General features: G+C 39.6%; 1 protein-coding gene across 11 annotated transcripts in view; it reads right to left on the bottom strand.

Moving 5' to 3' along the window:
• PPP2R2A (protein phosphatase 2 regulatory subunit Balpha) overlaps positions 1-21,391 on the bottom strand; it is an 81,482-nt gene that overhangs the window by 46,562 nt on the left and 13,529 nt on the right. For 2 of the 11 annotated variants that reach the window (XM_081516627.1, XM_081516594.1), the window contains exons 3-4: positions 3,536-3,639; positions 939-1,077 (exon numbers count right to left, since the gene is read on the bottom strand). The exons of 3 other annotated variants lie outside the window; for them this stretch is intronic. Coding sequence is in view for 7 of the 8 variants with exons in the window: in XM_081516594.1 (XP_081372720.1) it covers positions 939-954 (16 nt within the window). In the remaining variant the exon portion in view is untranslated. Of the gene's footprint in view, positions 1-938; positions 1,078-3,535; positions 3,640-7,354; positions 7,462-14,345; positions 14,506-21,391 lie in introns of those variants that run through there. 6 more of the 11 variants (XM_081516616.1, XM_081516605.1, XM_081516572.1 and 3 more) reach the window with 6 other exon arrangements.

Raw genomic sequence — 21,391 nt, 5'->3', positions numbered from 1 at the left:
CCCAACCATTTCTTCCTCTCTCCCTTCCTGACTCCTCTTTCCTGGTTGGCACTGCCTAGGGCAGATCACTGTCATTTGAAAGGCTGTGAGCACTCCTGCTGACACATGATTTTCACTGTTGCAGCCAGTGCGTGGCCTCCTCCCTCCAGCCAGAGAACATTAGCACAGAGGGGAGGGGAAGCTGCTCCCGTCTGCACTCAAGCACCCACCTCCAAGGACTGAGGAATTGTTATCTTAGCACACCTACACCCCATTCTTGGGGCCACATCTGCAGGGAACTTGGGCAGCAAATGACCAGAAGCCAGACTGGTCATTTCCCCACTGTCAAATCACTACTTCTCCTGTCCATATGACCCTGAGGAAGTAACTCAGCACCTTAAAGACTTAGTTTCTTCATCTTAAAAAGACCTACCTCAGAGTTGCTTTTAGGGTTAAACAAGCAGTAAATGCAAAGAAATGAGCCTTGAATGAGGCACACAGTAGGCACACTGGTTAAAAAAAACAAAAATATGTGGGCTGGGATCTGGGCTTTGTTGCACGAAGCAGAAACAAGCATTTAACCTTATTCGTTTCTAGACTATTCTGCTGAATCTGAGCCTAAGTAAAAAAGTTCTCCAAATGGTCCAGCGTAGCTCCCAGGAGCCTGCGGCTAAAGCCCAAGCTAGGAACAACCTCCTGCAACTGCCTGGCTTGCTGCTTCTCTGCAGAGACACTTACGAGGCCTCAGGCTGAAGCACAACTGACCAAGAAGAGGATCCTGTACTCCTATCTCTCAGCCCAAATACCCCCTCAATTACACCATGATTTCCAAGAACAACGTAAAGTGCTAGCCTTTACGTAAATAAGCCTTTCCTCAGCCTCTGACTCACTGAACCAGAACATGTTATGAGATAAGCTCCACAAAGACCACTGGCTATCGATGCTCATACAGAACCTACATTGTAATGTTGCCATGAGAGTCAAGGTCCATAGGGTAATTTCCAGAGATGTGTTCTGGAACCAGTCTCCCTTCTTTTTAACTTGTTCCTGGATAATCTGATATCATGTTTGGATAAAATGGAATGGAACCATACCCTCCTGCAACAAAGAACAGAAAGATAAACAGTTGCTAATACATTTAGACTACAGGGGTGATCTTAACAAACAAGCCCTGGTGTATGAATGTTACATATAATGTCTGAATGTTACGTATAATGTCTGAAAGAAGAGCTCTAAATTGATCATTCTAAACCTAGTTACCATATTCATTAGATGTTCACCAACTTTTAAGGAAGTCATAATTAAGTCCACTCAACAAATCATCTCATTAAGTTGCCTTATCAAAACAGACTGTAAAAAAAAAAAAGGCCGTAGTTTCTCACGGAGATCATATAAACAAGCAGTACTTCACAAAACTTCTGCATCTTCGCATGTATTAAGATACTTTACAACCAGAATGGTTATCTGGTTGCTAATATCTCTCTAAAATCTTTACAAACTAGGATTATTACGGCCATTTATAAGAATCAGAAAGCACTTCACTGGACAGGTCTTTGCAGACTCACAACCAAAGCAATGCGTTTTCTGATTCTGATAGGATACCTTCAGCTCACCTACAGACTGGGTATATAAAGAGGCAGAATATCTTAGAGAAAGAAGTTAGAGAACTTGACGACAGAAAAAATGTTACAGACTTTATTCCAATGACAAAAGGAAGCCCACTGGGTAGATATGCACCTTAGATTACTCCCGGCTAAAGTAGACTGGGAATTAGGAGAAGAGTAAGCAGGGGGCAGTCTGGAGACAAACCCCGAGTCATTCCAGAAATCCTGGTATGTGATGACTATGACCCAAGTGAATCAGTATTAGTACAATAACGATATTATCAAAAGTAGCCAACATTTGAAATTCACTTTAAGTATTTAATCTTCACAAAAAAAAACTCTGAAGCTGGTTATTTTAATATATTCATTTAAGAGATGAAGAAACTAAAGCATGGAGGCAAAAGAGGGGACAGAAGTCTACAGACTTTAAAATCCATTTATGAAGTATATAAAGCAAGGCTTGATCACTGCTAAAGTGTGGAGAACTGAAGATGAAAGCAAGCACAATGTCCAGCTTCTCAAGCTGGCTGAATGTATTAATACTTACTATCATCAGTGGACAGACATTTACCTTACATTAGGTATTATTTAACAACATCTATATGGCAGGTCCCCTGAAAAAGAGGAAATGGTAACCCACTCCAATTTTTGCCTGGGAAATCCCTTGGGCAGAGAGGAGTCTGGCAAGGTCCAGTCCATGAGGTCGCAAAGAGTTGGGACACGACTTAGCAACTAAACAACAACAACACAACTCGCAGGTCCAAATTCAGGTAAAAGAAAAAAGCTAAGTTCCATAAGCTAAGTTAAAGGTTATGTCAAGAATGATTTCATGAAAACTCTTGAACCAAAAGGGATATAACATATATTACTTAAAAAAAAAAAAATTAGCTCAGAACATTCTTTTTGCTCATCTTTCTTGTCTTAAATCTTTTTCTTGTCTTAAATCTTTTTCTTCTCAGTTCTAGATTAGTCTGTGCAAGGTGATAATTCCCTGACTTTGTTTTCAATTGTATTTACACTGTAATCATTGTTTCTACTATACTGTTTAAACAATTATAGTCATGTTTCTCAAAAGTTTGAAATTATTTTCACAATTCCATTTTCAAAGATGCAATTTCTTTCATGGAACTCACTGAAAGAGAATTAAACATTAAAGTTTTTCTCCATTTAGCTGAACAAAAAGTTTATTCCTCTGACAACTGATCTTTTCTCTTTTGTAAATCTTGTACATTTTTGTTGTTCTGCTCATTCCTTCAACAAATTCTTAAGTCATTCCTTCATCTAATACATGTTGGACACTCCACGTTATGCCAGCATTTCTAAGTGCTAGGGATACAGGAGTTTATAAGACAGCCCAAAAGATCCCCAGTCTCATGGACCATAGATTTTAGAGATGGGGGCATATTATACAAATAAAAGATAAATATAAAATGTATTCAGTAGTGCTAAGTACTATACAAACACAGTAGGGTAGTAAAAGAAAGCCTCTCTGAGATGACTTAGGTAGAAACCAAAATGAACAGGGAATCAGTCGTCCTAATTTATAAGGAAAGCATTACAAACAGAGAACCTAAGTAGAAATGAGTTGACAAGACTAATGCAGAACAAGGTGGTAGAAGAGATGGCACATTTAACAGATGCCAAACCATATTCAGCCTATAAGCCAAGGGAGGACTAAGACTTTGTCATAACAGTGATAAGAAGCCACTGAAGAGTTTGAAATGTGTTTTAAAACCCTTATCTGGTTCTTAGTTATTGCAGTAGCCTAAGCAAGAGATAACGATGGTCTGAACTCAGGTGGCAGCCAGAGAAATACATGAATTCAGAATACATTCTGAAGATAGCACTGCAAAACTTGCTGAGGTCTCAAAAGAGGTGTCAAAGGATGATTCCAAGGTTTTAGTACCACATCCAATGGAACAGTCAGTGCCATTTACTGAGGAGACACATACCAGGAAAAGTGCAGGTTTGGCGTAATAAAGGAGCCCAGAATTCCATTTTCCATCTGTGGTGTTGATTTCGACCAGACACATAAGTAGAAATGTCATCTAGGAAGCTAGACAGATTTGACAGTTTAGGGAAGGAAGAGGAGATATAAATTAGCGTATCATCAATTAATAGAGGCATTTAAGGACTAAATGTGATTTCCTAGTGAGCAAGTACAGATAAGAAAACAAGAGGTTTGGCCTAAGGACTGAGCCTTCAGGCTCTCCTACAATTAGCTGAAAAGGAGAAAGCAGAGAGGAAAGAATACCCAAGTGCTACTGGTGAGGTAAGGAGACGTTTCTAGAAGCCAGGTAAGAAAATCTTTCTAAAGGGAGGCAGTAATAGAGACTTCCCTAGCGGTCCAGTGGTTAGGACTCCATGCTGACACTGCAGGGGGCACAGGTTTGATCCCTGGTTGGGGAACTAAGATCCCGCATGCTGCAGTCATAAATTAATAAAGGAGACAGTGATGAACTGTGTCCTAAAGTGCACAGAAATCAAGCAAAGGCTGAGAAATTAAACTTGGATTTGGTGACATGCAGATTTTTGGAGTGATTTCAATAAAAATGGTTTCAGTGGATTGGCATCCTTAAAATAAAAGTTATTTTTTATGGCTTTATTCTACAGTTGTCAGGAGAAGCAGCTCTGGCACTAAGCTGGCAAGGTTGAAATCAGTGCTCTGACAGTCTGAAATGCGGTTTACAGAGGACGTCCTCTTTATGTCTGACATGGATGAAGATCTCCCCTTACTTTTATTGAATCTATGTCTTGGGTTATTCTGGGAACCAGAGGGTTAAGCAAGCACTGAGGCTGACTCACCATGCTCCTTAGCGGCTGACTTCTCAGGGGGCTGGGTGCACTGAGACAGCAGTGTTTTTTTTTCCAAGAAAAGCACTTGAGTGATACACTTTGAGTCACTACAAGCCTGAAAAATGCTATTTTGTTGCCCTATGTGAAGGACAGTCTCACCAACCAAAGATTCTCAGGTTACACAGCTTTCCTCTAAGTTCTCTAGATGCCACTCCACTGTTTTTCACCAACTCGGCAAAAGTGAGGAAGAGAGCATTTTCACATCAGAGGTCTAGCTGCTCCCTTGAGCTTCAGCACTCTCTTCTTTCTGATCTTATACCTTTTAATAAAGCCACTGAGTAGGCAAATTTGGCTTAAAGGAGGGAACCAGAAAAGGGGCCCCCAAGTTTTTAGTCAGGCAAAATGCTACAGTCTAGCTTTTCACAATTCTGTTTTGGACTATGAAACACAAGCTAAATTAACCTAAGGCTACACTGCTCACCTTTGTCATTGCCCCTTATGAATACATCTCTTTAAGTCCCATGGGAAAATGGCATGGCCATGTTCAACAAGGTACTCCCGCATAGTTCCAACAAGGCTTTCTGATCACACAAATGTTCTATTCTGCACTGTTCAACATGGTGGCCACTAGCTACACGTAGCTACTTACTGAGTACTTGAACTGAGAGGAGTGAAACTGAGGGAATGAAATGAATTAAATTTAACAGCTACATAAGGCTAGTGGCTACCACTAACTGAACAGTTCTAGCATAGAGAAGACAAACTCTTTGTCTACCTGATATACCTTCCTTCCTATCTCAATACTTGTATTATTTATTCCCACATCCTAAAATTTAGAAATCCACTAGGCTATTTCTAGGTGTGGATCCCACTTATTTTGCTTGGTATGCACTTCAGTTATCTGTAAAAGAGTAATATTAACAGGTCCTACCACATGAAAGCTGTGTAGACAATTTTAAATGAGTTTCAACTTGCCCAACACAGGGTATACACTAAGTGCTCAATAAATGTAAGGTATGTTCCCTGATCTGTTCCCTGATCCAGGGCTTCTTTTGATCTGTTCTGACTTTTCACTCTGAACTCTCATTCTAAACGGAAATCTATTATTTGTGTTTCTTATATTTGTGTCCACATTATTCATCTTTATTTATTTCCCTGAGTTGCAGAATATTTCTAGAGCCCTGCAGCTACCTGCCTCTGAAGAGTCAACAGGTTAAGAATCACATATTTCACCAAAGAACTTTTTCTGCTCTCTGATACTTCTTCAAATGCTCATGAGTCTCATTGAGAATACTAACTAGTTTTTCTTTAAATTTCAACATTTTCTCTTATTTCTTGCAATAAATCTGTCACCTTCTCTTAGACTGAGTCTATGTCTATCTTTTCGTCTATTTAACTTTAAAGAGAAAGGTCTACATTTATGCAACACTGGGAACTGTACTGGGTTCAATCAAAAACCATTCAGAAAACCAAGTTAAAATCTTTAAGGATGGGGAGGTGTTTACATGGTTACTTCCTATATTATTGATAGCTCCCAACTGCTGCCTAACAAATTACCCTCAAATTTAGCAGTTTAGAACAACAAACTGGCATCAAGAACCTGGTTGTGCTGAGGGGTGCGCATTTGGCTCAGGATCTCTCAAAAGGCAGCAATGTGTCAGCCAAGGTCTCTGTCATCTCAAAGCTTGATGCAGGCTGGTGGAAGGAGGATTGGTTGTAAACCAATCTCATGCATACAGCTGCTGGCAAGGCATCAGGTCTTCACTGACTGCTGGCCAGAAACACCAGCTCCTTGCTGCACGAGCTTCACAGGGAAGCTCACAAAATGGGAGATGGTTTCCCTCAGAGCAAATGAGAAGCAGTCCAACGTCAAACCCAAAGCCTTTTCGTAACCTAACCTTGAAGGTGACATCCTGTCACTTTTGCCACACTTGTGGAAGCAAGTCACTATGTCCAGCCATTCTCAGGGGAGGGAATAACACACAGGACATGAGTACTAGGAGGCAGGGTCACTGGGGCCACCTTAGAAGCTATCTGCACATTTTATCCTTAGGCAGCTTGTCGACCCAGTCATGTGCAGTCAGGAAGCAGGATTACAAAGCCAAGAAGGTGGCATAAGAGCAGGGAATTTCAACACTGTGCTTCACGGTTAGTCTCTCTCCTATAACCACAGGGAGCCAACCCCTCTCCACTTGTCACATTCTCCTTGGTAAGAACCAGTCTGTATCACTGTTTTTTTTTAGTGAGTACTATTTAAGTTTATTAAATAAATGAAACAGAACACAGGGGGTATGTCTGATTAGCTAGTATATACAAGTAGTTAGCCTCCAGATAAACCATGGTAAGGACACCAGTTAAATAAGGTTTACTCCATTTTATTTCTAGGCTCAGCATTTGATCACTTTTCAACTTTATCATTCAGCTTTTAATCCAGCTTCAAGAACAAAACATCTCACCAACCAACTGCCCCATGAACCACTTTCAATTCTAGCTTTAGCTGCTCGAAGTAGGTTCCTTTAACGCACACCCTAGGAGGGCTTCTCAACCACGTAAATGAACCCAAGTCAGTCAGTAAGGACTTTCCTCACTCTGTTTCTCATTTGCACTGTTTCCTGACAAAATTCTTTTAGTTTTGTTATGGCACTTTCAGGGCTTCCAAGGAGACTGCACTCTCCCCATTAGGCTTGTTGGTCATTTCAGTGTGTCTGTCTGTCTGTTTTAACACATGAGCTTAGATCATCATCCTCCACCGGGTGTCAACACAGCTATTTGTTTAACTAAAGCACTTTACACACTCTTTCAAAGACTCTGTTTTGATAAATACAACAAGAAATGCTTGTTGATTTTCTGATTCAATTCTGTTGTTGGATAAAACAAAGATTTCAATCTATACTATTTCTCAGGATTTATTCTATGGTAATTTAAGTAACTAAATTTTGCTGATTTCTAAAAAAATGCAGTGTCACCAAACTTACTTCAGCTTAAGACGTGACTTATTAGAAAATTTAACTTCCCTGGTAGCCCAGCTGGTAAAGAATCCACCTGTAATGCAGGAGACCCTGGACTGATTCCTGGGTCAGGACGATCCACTGGTGAAGGCATAGGCTACCTACTCCAGTATTCCTGGGCTTTCCTGGTAGCTCAGATGGTAAAGAATCCACCTGCAATGTGAGAGACCTGGATTCAACACCTGGGTTGGGAAGATCCCCTGGAGGACGCAACGGCTACCCACTCCAGTATTCTGCCCTGGAGAATTCCAAGAGGGGTTGCAAAGAGTGGGACACTAATTAGAAAACTTAGTTAAGAGAGAAACACTTTAACAGTATCTTTAGAGGAATCACAGCACACAGCTGCTCAGTGGGATGAACTAATCAGAAGAGGGCTGTAAAGACATCCCTGCCACTCTCTGTCCAGCAGGGGGCACCGAGCACTATGGGATGGACACACAAAACTTAGAAGACAGATGTTGTTGCTGTCTAGTCACTCAGTCGTGTCTGACTCTGTGCAACCCCATGCAACCTCATATGGACTTCAGAATGCCAGGCCTCCCTGTCCCTCACCATCTCCTGAAGTTTGCCCAGGTTCGGTCAAAACACCAACAGTATTCTAACTCACAAACCAAAATATCCATTTTTGGTTTAACAATAAAAAAAGATTTTCCTATACCATATTATTCCTCTACCAAATCCTTATTCCCGTGAAGACAATTTATTTGCCCTATTTGCTTACAAAACTAATAGAGAGAATAGGAAGAGAATCAACAAAAACTCAAGGGACATCCCTGGCAGCTCAGTTGTTTAAAACTCCGCCTTCCAATGCAGATAGTGCAGGATCAATCCCTGGTCAGGGAGTTAAGATCCCACGTGCCTCGTGGCCAAAAAACTAAAAAACATAAAACACAGAAATAGTGTAACAAACTCAATAAAGGCTGTAAAAATGGTCCACATGAAAAATATTGAAAAAAAAAACCACCTCAATCAGATGTCAACAAATTTTTGGATCTGATACCCTGGTACTGGACAACCGGAATTCAGGTTCTTTGTCTGATGAATATGTGGAAAACATAATTAAGAAGGGACTTAACACAAATGCCTTAAGTAGACACAAGGCCACCACATGCTGCTGCATAGGACCTAACCTACACAAGCAGCCATCCTGCACAGACACAAAAGGAACTGAGCCCCAGGGTTAAACCCTGTATCTGATCTGATCAGATTTCTAGGTGGTATGTTTTGAGTCAAACAGGATTTTCAAACATTTTAGCACTTGACTTACTGTTCTGCATCCACCAATGTAATAACTGCCAATGACTCACTCATTGATACAAAAGAGGGAAATGGGGCCCTTTTGGGGCAAGATTTAGCATATACTGCATGACCAAGTGATCTGGCCAGAAATGTTTAGCATGGATTTCATTATGGGAAACAATTGGTGAAATCCAGAAAATGAGGTATTTTATAATAGGCCTTGACTCTTCAAAATTAACCGAATGCTTTGACTGGATCCTGAACTGAAAACAAAGAAAAAAAAATTTTTAAGGATGATTTTTAAGTTAGGGAAAGTTTAAAAATGGACTGTGTAATAGAGAGCATTTCTGAATAAACTTCTGCTAAATTTTCTGGGTAACATAATGGTATTGTGGTTTTATGAGAATATTCTTGTTCTTAAGAGATAAAAGCTGAGTTATTTAGGGGTAAAGCATCATGTTGTTTCTAATTTACTTTCAAAAAAATTTAGGGGCCAGAGTGGAGGTATAGATAAAGCAAATGTGGCAAAATGTTTGTAATTCATGAATATAAGTAAAAAAAAGAACAGTTATCAAATTTATTTTTCAACTTCTTTGTGGGCTTAAAATATTTCAAAACAGAAGATGGAAAAGGAAGGGATTGAGTGAATACAGCAACTCCAGATACATTCTCATACATCATGGCAAAAAAAGGAAGTGCTCTCCTCCCTGGGTCTCTTTCTAATGGGCTACAAAGCCTTTCAGGGAACCAACCACCCCTCTGGTTCCTGCCCCCAGGAGACAGCACTTCATATTTCATTGTATAAATCTAATAATCTATCTGACCTCCTTTCACATTTAACTGGGTCCTAAGACTATGAAGCCACCTATAATGGCTGGGGGCAGGGGGGTGAGGCAGGGGCAGACTGGCTTTTTCCTAACTAACTAGCATGAAAACCAAGATCTAAGTTGGCATATTTCCCTCAAACCCTTACTAAACCAGAAAGATAATCTCCCCAATTCTAACCAAGCTATACAGGGCACTCGTGACTGGGAAAGATGAAGTCACACCTCTTAAAAATGAGATGTAGGCCTACTCAACCCCACTTCAAACAAGACACAACCTAAAGTTCTAATTTTAAAGAGATTTAATTTTAATTTTTAAAAAGTTTAATTTTTAAAATATTTTTAACTGTTACTACTCTAGAACCTATTCCATTCTGCAAATAATCAACATTTTATCTGACAATGAAAGTTACAGTAACATTTTTGAACTTTTTTATGCCTTGAAGAACCCACTCCAGTGTTCTTGCCTGGAGAATCCCAGGGATGGGGGAGCATGGTGGGCTGTCGTCTACGGGGTCGCACAGAATCGGACACGACTGAAGCGACTTAGCAGCAGCAGCATGCCTTGAAGAAAATATCTAATGTTAAAGGTGCAGATGAGGTAGATAGGAAGGAAAGAGCACTGAACTAAGGAGACAACAGGCCTGAGTAACACTGCTAAGAATGACGAGCTATAACAGACTCACTGACCCTGCAAGTGGCCATTTCCACTTTTATCTTCTTAGTAACAGAACACCCTGATACTCCCCACAGCCCCTCACCCATACCCCTAGCAAAACCATGCACACAAGTTTTAACAAGAAAGTAGAGATTACATTTCTTGGGCTCTCCTAAGGCCATGTGACCAAGCTCTGAACAATGGGATATAAGTGTAAAATTCCCATGTCACATCCTTAAAAAAAGCTCCCTGTCTTCCTCTCTCTGGCTCCTTCACAAGGAATAAGCACAGATGTGACCCAGACCTGGCCATGCAGACAAGAGCAACACACTGTGGAAGGGTAAAGACAAAGACAGAAGAAACCCGGGGTGCCGGATAATCCCTGGGGAAAAAGCAGCTTATCCATTTATGACTCCTCTCTACCACTGGTGGCTTATGAGAGAAATAAGCTTCCAATTTGGGGAACTACTGTGTATTTGGGTCTTTTACAGCAGCATGGTCTGTAACAGCTTGTATGACTTGGGGTATTTTTCTGGGTCTCATTTTGTGAAAGTGAAAGTCGCTCAGTCAAGTCCAACTCTTTGTGACCCCATGAACTATACAGTTCATGAATTCTCCAGGCCAGGATACTGGAGTGGGCAGCTGTTCCCTTCTCCAGGGATCTTCCCAACCCAGGGATCAAACCCAGGTCTCTTGCAATGCAGGTGGATTCTTCACCAGCTGAGCCATCAGGGAAGCCCAAGAATACTGGAGTGGGTAGCCTATCCCTTCTCCAGAAGATCTTCCCGCCCAGGAATCAATCCAGGGTCTCCTGCATTGCAGGCGGATTCTTTTTTTTTTTTTTAAAGAATCCGCCTGCCAGTGCAGATGTGGATTCCATCCCTGGTGCAGGCATATTCTTCACCAGCTGAACATTTTACTGGTTCACAAAGCTGATTAAAATGATATGAATGCTATTAACTTCTTTAGCTGGCTGTATCTTCTGTTATTAAATAAAAGCACAAATATATACCTTGGGTAAAATAAAAACTGAAGTTTTACATATATTTGAATAAATGGGATGACACATGAAAACACTCTGCACAATTTATCTACCCATTCAACAAATAATTACCAAATGCCCACTGAGTGCCAAATACTGTTATGTGCCTGAGACTACTCAAGATGTTAAGAATAAAATGGTAGAAATAAAGAAACAAGAGTTCACTGCCTCATGCATGAAAACTTTATAAACTTGAGAGGAAGCTTACAATAAACAAATAATAAGATTATTTCAAATAATAATATGGGGAAAAGGAGGGGGAAAAAGCAGGTAACACTGAGTATACTTTGGAGTTGGGAGGGGACTCAATTTACACAGGTACTAAAGCCATGCAAAAATTTAAGATATTCCAGGTTAAAATAGCAAGCTCAAAGTCTTCAACAAGTATGTGTGTGCTCGTGGAACACAAGGGTAAGATGACAGACAAGATCTCAGATGCAGGCAGAGGGACCCTGGCACTAAGTGAACAAATGTACAGTACTAGTTTCAGGAGATGAATGCTCCAGATGAAAAACAGAAAAACTATCACTCCCTAAATTCTGTCTTGGTTTCAGGAGTAAGTGATGTTCCGAGGAGAAAATTATGAACTCAACTGCCCTGCAGTCAGTAACTGACTACAATCTTATTCTGTTTACTTTGGGACAAATATTTCCATTAATTAAGTGATTTTAGGAGTTGGAAAAAAAGTAAAAGCCATCTTTAATAGAGCAAAAGCTTTCTCTTGATATTTTAAAAATGTGAGCAAATTTCACATATGATTTTAGTCAACAAAATTATCTCATGAGCAGCTACTACATATGCAGACACTGCTGCAGGTGCTGAAGGTATCACAGTAAATAAAGAATTGGTCCTTGCAGAGTTTAATGTATCAGAATACATTTCAAAGTTTAAAAATGATAACAGTAAATTTTTTAAAACTTCACTCATTTTGGCTGACTCCTTAATGTCTAAAATTTGGTTTGAAAATAGTGTATCTTAACTCCTCTCATTTTTTGCTGTAGGCGTAGTATACTGAGAATAAAAGGACACAATGTTAGAATTTAAATCTGAGAAAACAATTAAATCTACCTTTACACTAAAAGAATGAGAAATACTACTGTGAATTCTCCTACTGCAAGACAGAGAAAGCAAGACAGAGGAAACAGACCTATGTTTATTGATCTACCTGCTACATACAGAGATTCAAAACACTTCATTTCTCTCTTCCCTTTAGAGCCCACTAAAATGACAATAAATGAATAAAAACAGCTTGAGACACTAAGAATAAAAGAACACGTGGGCAAACAGCAGAAGACAACAACAAATGTAGTAGAAAATGGAAAGAGGTAACTTAGCAAATAAAGGAAATTGAAAACTAAAAGCATGTGGAGGGGGTTGCCAAGGAGGCAAGCAGACTGTGCCAGGGGTCAGGAAAAGACAACAGTGAGACATGAGATTCAAAATAAGGCTGCTGGTTGAAGCACCTACTTAAGATGCAGAGAAGTCTAATTCTCAAGGAGAGAACTAGTTTCTGAAGAAACTGAGCCAGAGAATATATGGGTTGGAGCTGAAGGCCAAGTAACAAACTGAAAATGAGACCAAGTGAAAAGATGCATAGTCAACCATGAGCTGACCTTCTTGGCTCTCAGAATGTCAGCAGCCAGGCTTAAGACATGACACGCAACACCCACACCCCCACACACACACAACTCCCTCTGAACGTGGTTCCTTCTGTTGAGACACTGAGAGTCCCCAGTTCATCACCTTACCGTGAGCCCACCAGCTGATTCGCTCTGCCAGTGAACACAGCCCTTCCAATTCCCTTTGAGCATCTCAAAACTAAGGATCATCAGATACTAACAGATCATGCAGTCTACTAACACAAGAAAAAAAGGAACTCAAAGGAAACAGAATGCCAAGATTAGAACTGATCCTCTCAAAGATACTCCAATCTACAAAACAGAGGTTGCCGAAAAAGGAATACACCTCAAAAAGCTTTTAAAAATAATTGGATTTGTAAATATCAGTGAAAGAGTTGGAAACAAAAGTGGGGAACTCTCCCAAAAAGAAACAAAATGTAAAGTTGATGGAAAATAGAAGGGGGGAAAAAAACCCACAAAAACTAGAGGATCAATGCACAAAGTCCAAGATTCACATGTCAAGAGTTCCAATAAGAGAATAAGACAGAGAAGGAAAAAACAACTGAAGAAAACAAATCTACAAGTTGAAAGTGGCCAATGAGTATTAGCCTAACTAATGGAAAAGATACACCATGGCACATCGTCCAGAGAGGGAAAAAAATAGTGAACAGAACAGCACTAGGTTTCTTAACTGCCACAATGGACTCTTAACAGAGAAAAGAAATGCCTTCCAAATTCTGAGGAAAAGTGACTTCCAATAACTAACCAAACCCAAAAGTGTGAAAACAGAAAGACATCCTTTCCAAGCAGGTAAAAACTTCTATCAATGAAGAAAAAAAAAAAAAACGAAACGAAACATGCCACCCCAAAACTGGAAGATTCAACACAGGAAAGACAAAAGGAACTCCCACAATGGTGATGTGAATATGATAAGAACAAAGAAAAATCCCAAAGGTATGCAATAAACTTACAAAACACCCTCTGTCTTATAGAGGGACAGAGTTTAAGGAAAAACTGAAATTGGTAGAACATCCTGATGTACTTCAAAATACTATCAGGAGAGCTAGTCTCTTAGAGGATTTGAGGATGATTCAATGACAGATTCAAAGAAAATGAATCACTCCAGACTGAAACAACACTATGGAGAACTCCAGGGGTCAAGGGGAGATAAATGACTGATTATCTGATTCTTTTAGCCACGTAGAAAATTATATTGAAAAGCTGCTAAAAGGTGCAGAAAGAAAACAGGCATGGCAGATTGAAATAAACAACAACCAAAAAAATGGAAAAACATGATAATTATAAACTCTAGAGAGAACAATGTCATAACAGTAAAGATATAATTCATCATCTGACAGTGGTGAACAGTATTTATATGGACATAGTAATGTCTACTTCTGTATTTCTTTCACATGACTACTGTAACAAATTAACCTTAAATCTGGTGGCTGAACACAACACAAATTTATTTTCTTACAGTTCTGGAAGCCTGAAGTCCAAAATCAGTTTCACTGGAATAAAGGTATTGGCTAGCTAGCTCCTTCTAGACACTCTAAGAAAGAACGTGATTTCTTGCCTTTTGGAAGCTGCTGGAGGTCACCTGCATTCTTTGGCTTGCAATCCTTTCCTTGCATCACTCCAACCTCTTGCTTCTGGGGTTGCATCTACTACTTCCTCCTTAGATCTTCATCTCCTCCTCTTTTCCTTACAAGTACCCTTGTGATTATATTCAGGGCCTAGGAGGATAAACCCAAATAACCACCTCATCTAAAAAAATTTTTAATTTAACCACATCTCAAATCCCTTTTCCAAGTAATATTCACTCATTGCCAGGGCTACAAAGTAGGTTATCTTCTTTGGGGGAGGGAGGCCATTATTCAGCCTGCTACAACTCTGAATACTGGTGTAAACAATAATAATGGTACAACAATCCTGAGGAAACAGCAGGATTGGTAAGAGGGGCAGAACAGAGCTCAATTCTTAGCTACTATTTACATCTCAGGATGTCTAAAACTGATAAAAGAACAACTATATGAGCATACTGTTTAGAAACAGGAAAACTAATACCAGAAGAAACCGTTAAAAAAGAGTTTGAGAGAGAGAGTCAAGGTGAGGAGGGACAGAAAACTTTTAATCTTCCTCAAAAGCACTGTGAAACTACCAATTTGTTAAAGTATATACATGAACTATATGGATAAAATGAAAATCAACCTAAAATAAAACTAAGATTAGGTGGCTGGGGAGGGAGGAATCCTGGTAGAGACTGAAAAGGTAACTCAAGGCTGAAGAAGCAAACAGAGGAATCACAAACATAAAAATTAAATGGTTGCTCATTTATACTTATTAAAAATCTGTGTTAAAGGTAATGAAACAACCAATTAAGGAGTTCAGACTTCACTTCTTAAACTCATCCTTTTTACAGAACTGGAAGGCCATCTACTTATAAAAGTAAATCATTAGCAAAAGCAAGGCTATAAGTATAGTAAGATCTTGGCCTGAGCTAAACTGCACTTGTAAACACAAACTTAACCCAACAATTATGGATGGCTGAAGCATAGTACTATGATGCAAGCTGTTCTTTTAACACTAGTACAAAGCTCTCCAGGAGGTGTTTATTCATTTATTGAACAAATGTTAACTAATGTGACAACAGTACAATGGATCTATTCAGTCTGTCAGAAATGCTAAGTCAACAAATTAAGTTACTACCCTACCTGTTCTCCTTCCCCTAAATAAAGGCTATAAACCGCCTGGTCGCTCAATCTGTGGACCGCAGTCCACCAGAGCAGCAGCAGCAACATGGCCATCACTGGAGCTGGTTACAAACGCAAAAAAGGCTCCACCCAGGAAATTCATAAGCACATAAAGCTTGACACGTACTTGTACTGGGCTAACACCATCCCTTCCAACAACAAAACAGCACACTTCTAAATGGGAATGGAGGAGACAAATAAGGGTGCTCACTGGTATAATAAGACTTTCTCTTCAGACTCGTGTAGAATTTTTTCTGAGTTATACATATATTCATCAGTCTACTCAAGATTTGGTAAAGGATTCAGATCATCATAGAAACAGCTAGAGTGGAGGAAAGAATATTGAGAACACTTAAAACAATATAAAAGAATAATACACTTATAAAGTTGCCTTCGACATGGGAGGGGGGTTGGGGGGGATACGAGAAAGCTTTTTAGAGCCTCAGTAATTAAAGGGTCAATACTTCTAAGAAGATTTTCCTGATATCACAACCTCAGGTGTCCCAACTCCACTCTTACATGCTAAGGGAAAATGAAACTAATGGTGAAGGGTGCTTTGGGGCTCTACTGCCTGTCTCAAGTTCCCCCTCACCCCCAAACTGTGTTATTCTTCAGAGAAGATGCAGAGGATACAATCAGAGGGAAGAACAAAATACAGAGGAACTTGAGATAAATGGGAAAATGAAGCTCCTCACCCCCCAAAAAAGGTTTGAAATTTTGTTGCCACACAGTAATTTAGTTAAATTAATAGGCAAAGTGCCAAACCCCAGCCTAACCCCAATTCTGATGAAACTAATCTTCCCACTTCTGTGTTTGGATTTTCCAAATTCCTAACCCAACCAAGTTACAGCTGTATTCATGGCAACATACCCTGGTTGAAAGTGTCTATAACCTGTCCCAAATCTCAAAACCAATTAGGCTTTTTTTTTTTAATTTATGGGCTCAAATAGGCTTTTATTCTTATGTTAATCGCTAATCTGTTATCATTAAATAACTAAATAACTGCACCTAAATTTTCTGAGCATTTAGTATGTGTCAAAAATAAGGACACACATGTGTTTAATCTTCCGAATAACAAAGCAAGTCTAGTAATTATCCCCATTTATAGACAGAAAACACAACAGTAATTCTCAAATGTTTGGTTTCTTACCCTCTGGCCTTCCTTTGCCTATCAAACAAAACCACTTCTTTCAGCAAGTTTCCCCCATCTACCCTAGACCCAAATTATTTCTTCTCTGTGCTTCCATACAACCTCCCTCAGGTATCACATGACTGGGGGGAGGGGGCGGGAAGGGCAGGGGGAGAGGTGGGGATGCTCATACATATGAAAAAGACAAGCGTCCCCAAAGAACAACAGACAAAGGACAGGAACAGAATCTACACACTTAAAACATGCGCAAATAAGTGGAAAAGATTTTTCTGAATGGTAGTATTGTGCCAGACATTGTCAACAGGTCAGGAAATGGGCACTCTCATTCACTGGTGGAGAAAGGGAAAATCAACACCATGTTCTACTGAAACGTGATAATACACACCACTGTGCACGGGCCAAGATGCTGCAGTTGTGTCCAACTCTTTGTGACCCCATGGACTGTGGCCTGCTCCTCAGGCTCCTCATCCATGGTATTCTCCGCAAGAATGCTGGAGTGGGTGGCCATGTACATACCATCAGCCATTAAAAAAAAAAAAAAATCACACCTTTTGACAACTAGCTTCTACTGCTAGAAATATGCCCTAAAGTAATAAGATTCCCACAAGGATGTTCATCATAATTTATAATAGCAAAAATTATAAATATGTCCAAATTAAATATATTAGGCATCCCTGGTAGCTCAGACAGTAAAGAATCTGCCTGCAATGCAGAAGACCTCGGTTTGATCCCTGGGCTGGGAAGATCCCCTGGAGGAGGGCATGGCAACCCCACTCCAGTCTTGCCTGGATAATTCCCATGGACTAAGGAGCCTAGCTGGAGAAGGAAATGGCAATCCACTCCAGTGTTCTTGCCTGGAGAATCCCAGAGACGGTGGAGCCTGGTGGGCTGCCGTCTATGGGGTCGCACAGAGTCGGACACGACTGAAGCGACTTAGCAGCAGCAGCAAGGAGCCTAGCAAGCTACAGTTCATGGGGTCACAAAGAGTCGGACACAACTGAGCAACTAAGCACAGCACAGCACACAGCCAATTAAATATCATATAGCCATTTATCTTCTTAAATGTTAACTGGGAAAAAAACCTTAATACGTAACTATACATGTAATGCCAGCTTTGAAAATACATAGTCACAGCAGAAAAAGGACTATACATTGGAAAAATCTATGGCAAAATGTTAACAGAGGTTACCTAAAAATAGTGAGATTACATGTGATTTTCTTCATTAACTTATGATGGTTTTGAGGTCAAAAGAACCAGGTTCATCCCCTGGCTCTCCCACTTACCAACTGTGTGACTTTGGTCAAGATACTTTATCTAATCCTTGATTTACTCATCTACAAAATGAAAATGATAATAACCACCCACCCTCAGAGATTAAATGAGACAATGCATGCAAAGTGCTTACACTATAGGCAATCATCTATGTTTCTTGGGGGTTCCCTGGTGGCTCAGCTGGCAAAGAATCTGCCTGTAATGAGGGAGACCTGGGTTCAATCCCTGGGTTGGGAAGATCCCCTGGAGAAGGGAAAGGCTACTCACTCCAGCATTCTGGCCTGGAGAATTCCATGGACTGTACAGTCCATGGGGTCACAAAGAGTCAGACATGACTGAGTGACTTTCACTTTAAGTTCCTTGAGCACTTATTTTTTAAAACATATTCAGAAAGAATAAAAATTTGTATCATTAACAAATAACCACACAGCAAGAATTTGATAAAGCTATATTCTCATCAACCTGAGCAGTATACTAACATTAACCAAATTTTGGCATTTTACACAATGCTAACCAAATTCCCAAGAAATTCAGTTGACAATTAGAGATGGTGGATATATGAACTAAAGGACCTACGTAATTACTCAAGAGTCAGAAAAACAAGTTAGAAAAAAAAAAGTAGGTCCTTGGGAACCAGCCTACTCTATAACATCTGCTGCTGCTGCTGCTAAGTCGCTTCAGTCGTGTCCGACTCTGTGCGACCCCATAGACGGCAGCCCACCAGGCTCCGCCGTCCCTGGGATTCTCCAGGCAAGAACACTGGAGTGGGTTGCTATTTCCTTCTCCACTATAACATCTAGTATAAGCCTAATGAAATAATCACCAAAAAGACCAGGTCGCTTCAGACTCTACGAGGAACAGTAAAATTCAACTAAAAACAGCTCAAGGTCTAATTTAAAAAGGAATAAGACACGGACACCAGGAATCAATAAACCCAAATGTTATTTTTAAAGACACTGATATCTTAGAAGCAAATTATTATAAATTTTACTTAGCTATATTTATAGCACACTAATCATGTATCTAGATTCACATCTCAAACATATACAATCTTCTCAGCAACTCTTCAGACTGAAGCTATAGAAATCACAGACCAGTTAAAAGAAATTGTAGCTACTTGGGCAATTCATCAGATCCTCTCTAAGCATCTTGCCTACAGACCCTGCCCATCATGGACTTCTGGAATATATTTACCCACTTTAAATCTAAAATGATGAACATGCTGCATTAACTCAAAAACTTGAAAATATGAAATATTTCTGCAATAATAAATATGAAAGTTGTGACAGTATATCTGGGACATAGAACCTAGGAGAATGGGTCAGAGGGAGAAATGTTTTTACCGTATACCTAGTGTACTATGTGGATTTACCATTGTATATATGTCTATGTGTATGTAGTTGTGGTGGGAGGTGTTTATATTAAATCCTGGTTAGTAAAACACAAAAATAATTGTTACATTTGGTTTGTAAAAAAGATATACAAATTAGATTTGGTTATTACAGTGGGGAAAGTCAGATGTAGATGTGCTGTGTGTATGATAAGTACTATAGAATCAAAGTTTTTTCTTTTGTGAATGGAAGATTTTTTATTGGCTCTAGAAATTTTTTAAGGAAGAGAATTCTACTTTGTCTCTTTATTTTTTAGTTTATTTACAATTATTATGTTTTCAAATTTAGTGTACATTATAGCAGTTTTTACTAAATTTTGTGACCATCATCACTTTTCTAATTCCAGAATGCTTCCATCATCCCTTACAGCAATGCTGTACCTACTGGTAGTCACTTCCCTTTCTCCCACCCTTCAAAGCCCTAGCAATCACTAATTTATTTTGTCTCAACATATTTGTCTATTCTGGACATTTCATAAATACAGAACCATGTAACATGTGGCTTCTATGACTGCTTCTTCACTTAGCACGTTTTCAAAGTTCATCCACATTGCAGCATGTACAGTCCTTTGTTCCTTTCTATGGCTATACAATGTTCCATTGTAGCTACAAACTAAAACATGCTTGCTCCTTGGAAAAAAAGTTACGACAAACCTAGACACATACTAAAAAGCAGAGACCTCACATCACTTTGTCAACAAAGGTCAGTATAGTCAAAGCTATGGTTTTTCCAGTGGTCATGTACAGATATGAGAGTTGGACCATAAAGGCTGAGCACCAAAGAACTGATGCTTTCAAACCATGTTGCTGGAGAAAACTCTTGAGAGTCCCTTGGACTGCAAGGAGATCAAACCAGTCAATCCTAAAGAAATCAACCCTAAATATTCATTGAGGACTGATATTGAAGCTCCAATATTTTGGCTACCTGATGCGAAGAGCCGACTCACTGGAAAAGACTGAAGGCAAAAGGAAAAGGGAGTGACAGAGGATAAGATGGTTAGAAAGTATCACCAACTCAAAGGACGTGAATCCAAAAACACTCTGGGAGATAGAGGACAGAGGAGCCTAGTGTGCTGCAGTTCATGGGGTCCCAAAGAGTCGAACACAACTTAGCGACTGAACAACAAAAATCCTGTGTTAGTTTGCCAGGGCCACCATAACAAAATACCACAGGTGGCTCCAACAACAGAAATTTACTGTCTCAGAGCTACTGAACAACAACAATAATAATGGCTACATCACCTTTATGTACCACCAGTTGACAGATAGGAGGTCTGTTTCCACTTTTTGGCTATTAAGAACAATGTTGCTATAAATATTCATGTACAAGTTTTTGGACACAAGTTTTCAATTCCCTGATGTATATACATAGGAGTAGAATTGTTGGGTTATATAGCAAATCGGTGTTTAACTTTTTAAGGAGCTGCCAAAATTTCAAATGAAGGTTTTGAAACATAGGATACAAAGGAAAGAGACAAAAGGGCATGTAAACTACCACAAACCTCTGCCTGGAGAAATCTCCAGTTTTATTCACTAGTAAATCCAACTAACAACCATTTGTAACCACAAAGACATAGTTATGTCTTAAAAAAGACTTGAGATATTTGTGATTTTTTGAACAACTAAGTATTATACTAAACACCATCTCAGTATCAGGCAGAGTAACCTCAACCTGGAACGCGGGAAATAATTTACTACTCACACCCCAGCATTATCTATTAAACTTTTACATGGGGTTAGTCAAGGATCTCCTGGTAATATGAACAAGTTAATACCAAAGGCCACAGTGTGTTACGGAGAATGCTTACTGTAATAAAACTGACCTTTCTTAACATACCTAAAATGATAGAACCATGTCTTCTATTTCCCTCACATTCTCCAAAATACTGGGCACTCAACAATACTTACTGACTGGTGGATGAATAATTAGGGTCTCACCTGAGCACTACTCCCTGTGAGAACCAGTGATTTAGATTTAATCAAACAGTATTTTTTAAAAGTGAACCACAGAGAAGCAACATGGGAGCCTAAAAGGCAGACAGAATAGTTTTTCTGA

The sequence above is a fragment of the Giraffa tippelskirchi genome, chromosome 1 (genome assembly GCF_054371585.1).
Source record: "Giraffa tippelskirchi isolate mGirTip1 chromosome 1, T2T-mGirTip1v1.2.pri, whole genome shotgun sequence".
NCBI lineage: Eukaryota > Metazoa > Chordata > Mammalia > Artiodactyla > Giraffidae > Giraffa > Giraffa tippelskirchi.
This window is presented reverse-complemented; position numbering and strand designations above follow the sequence as displayed.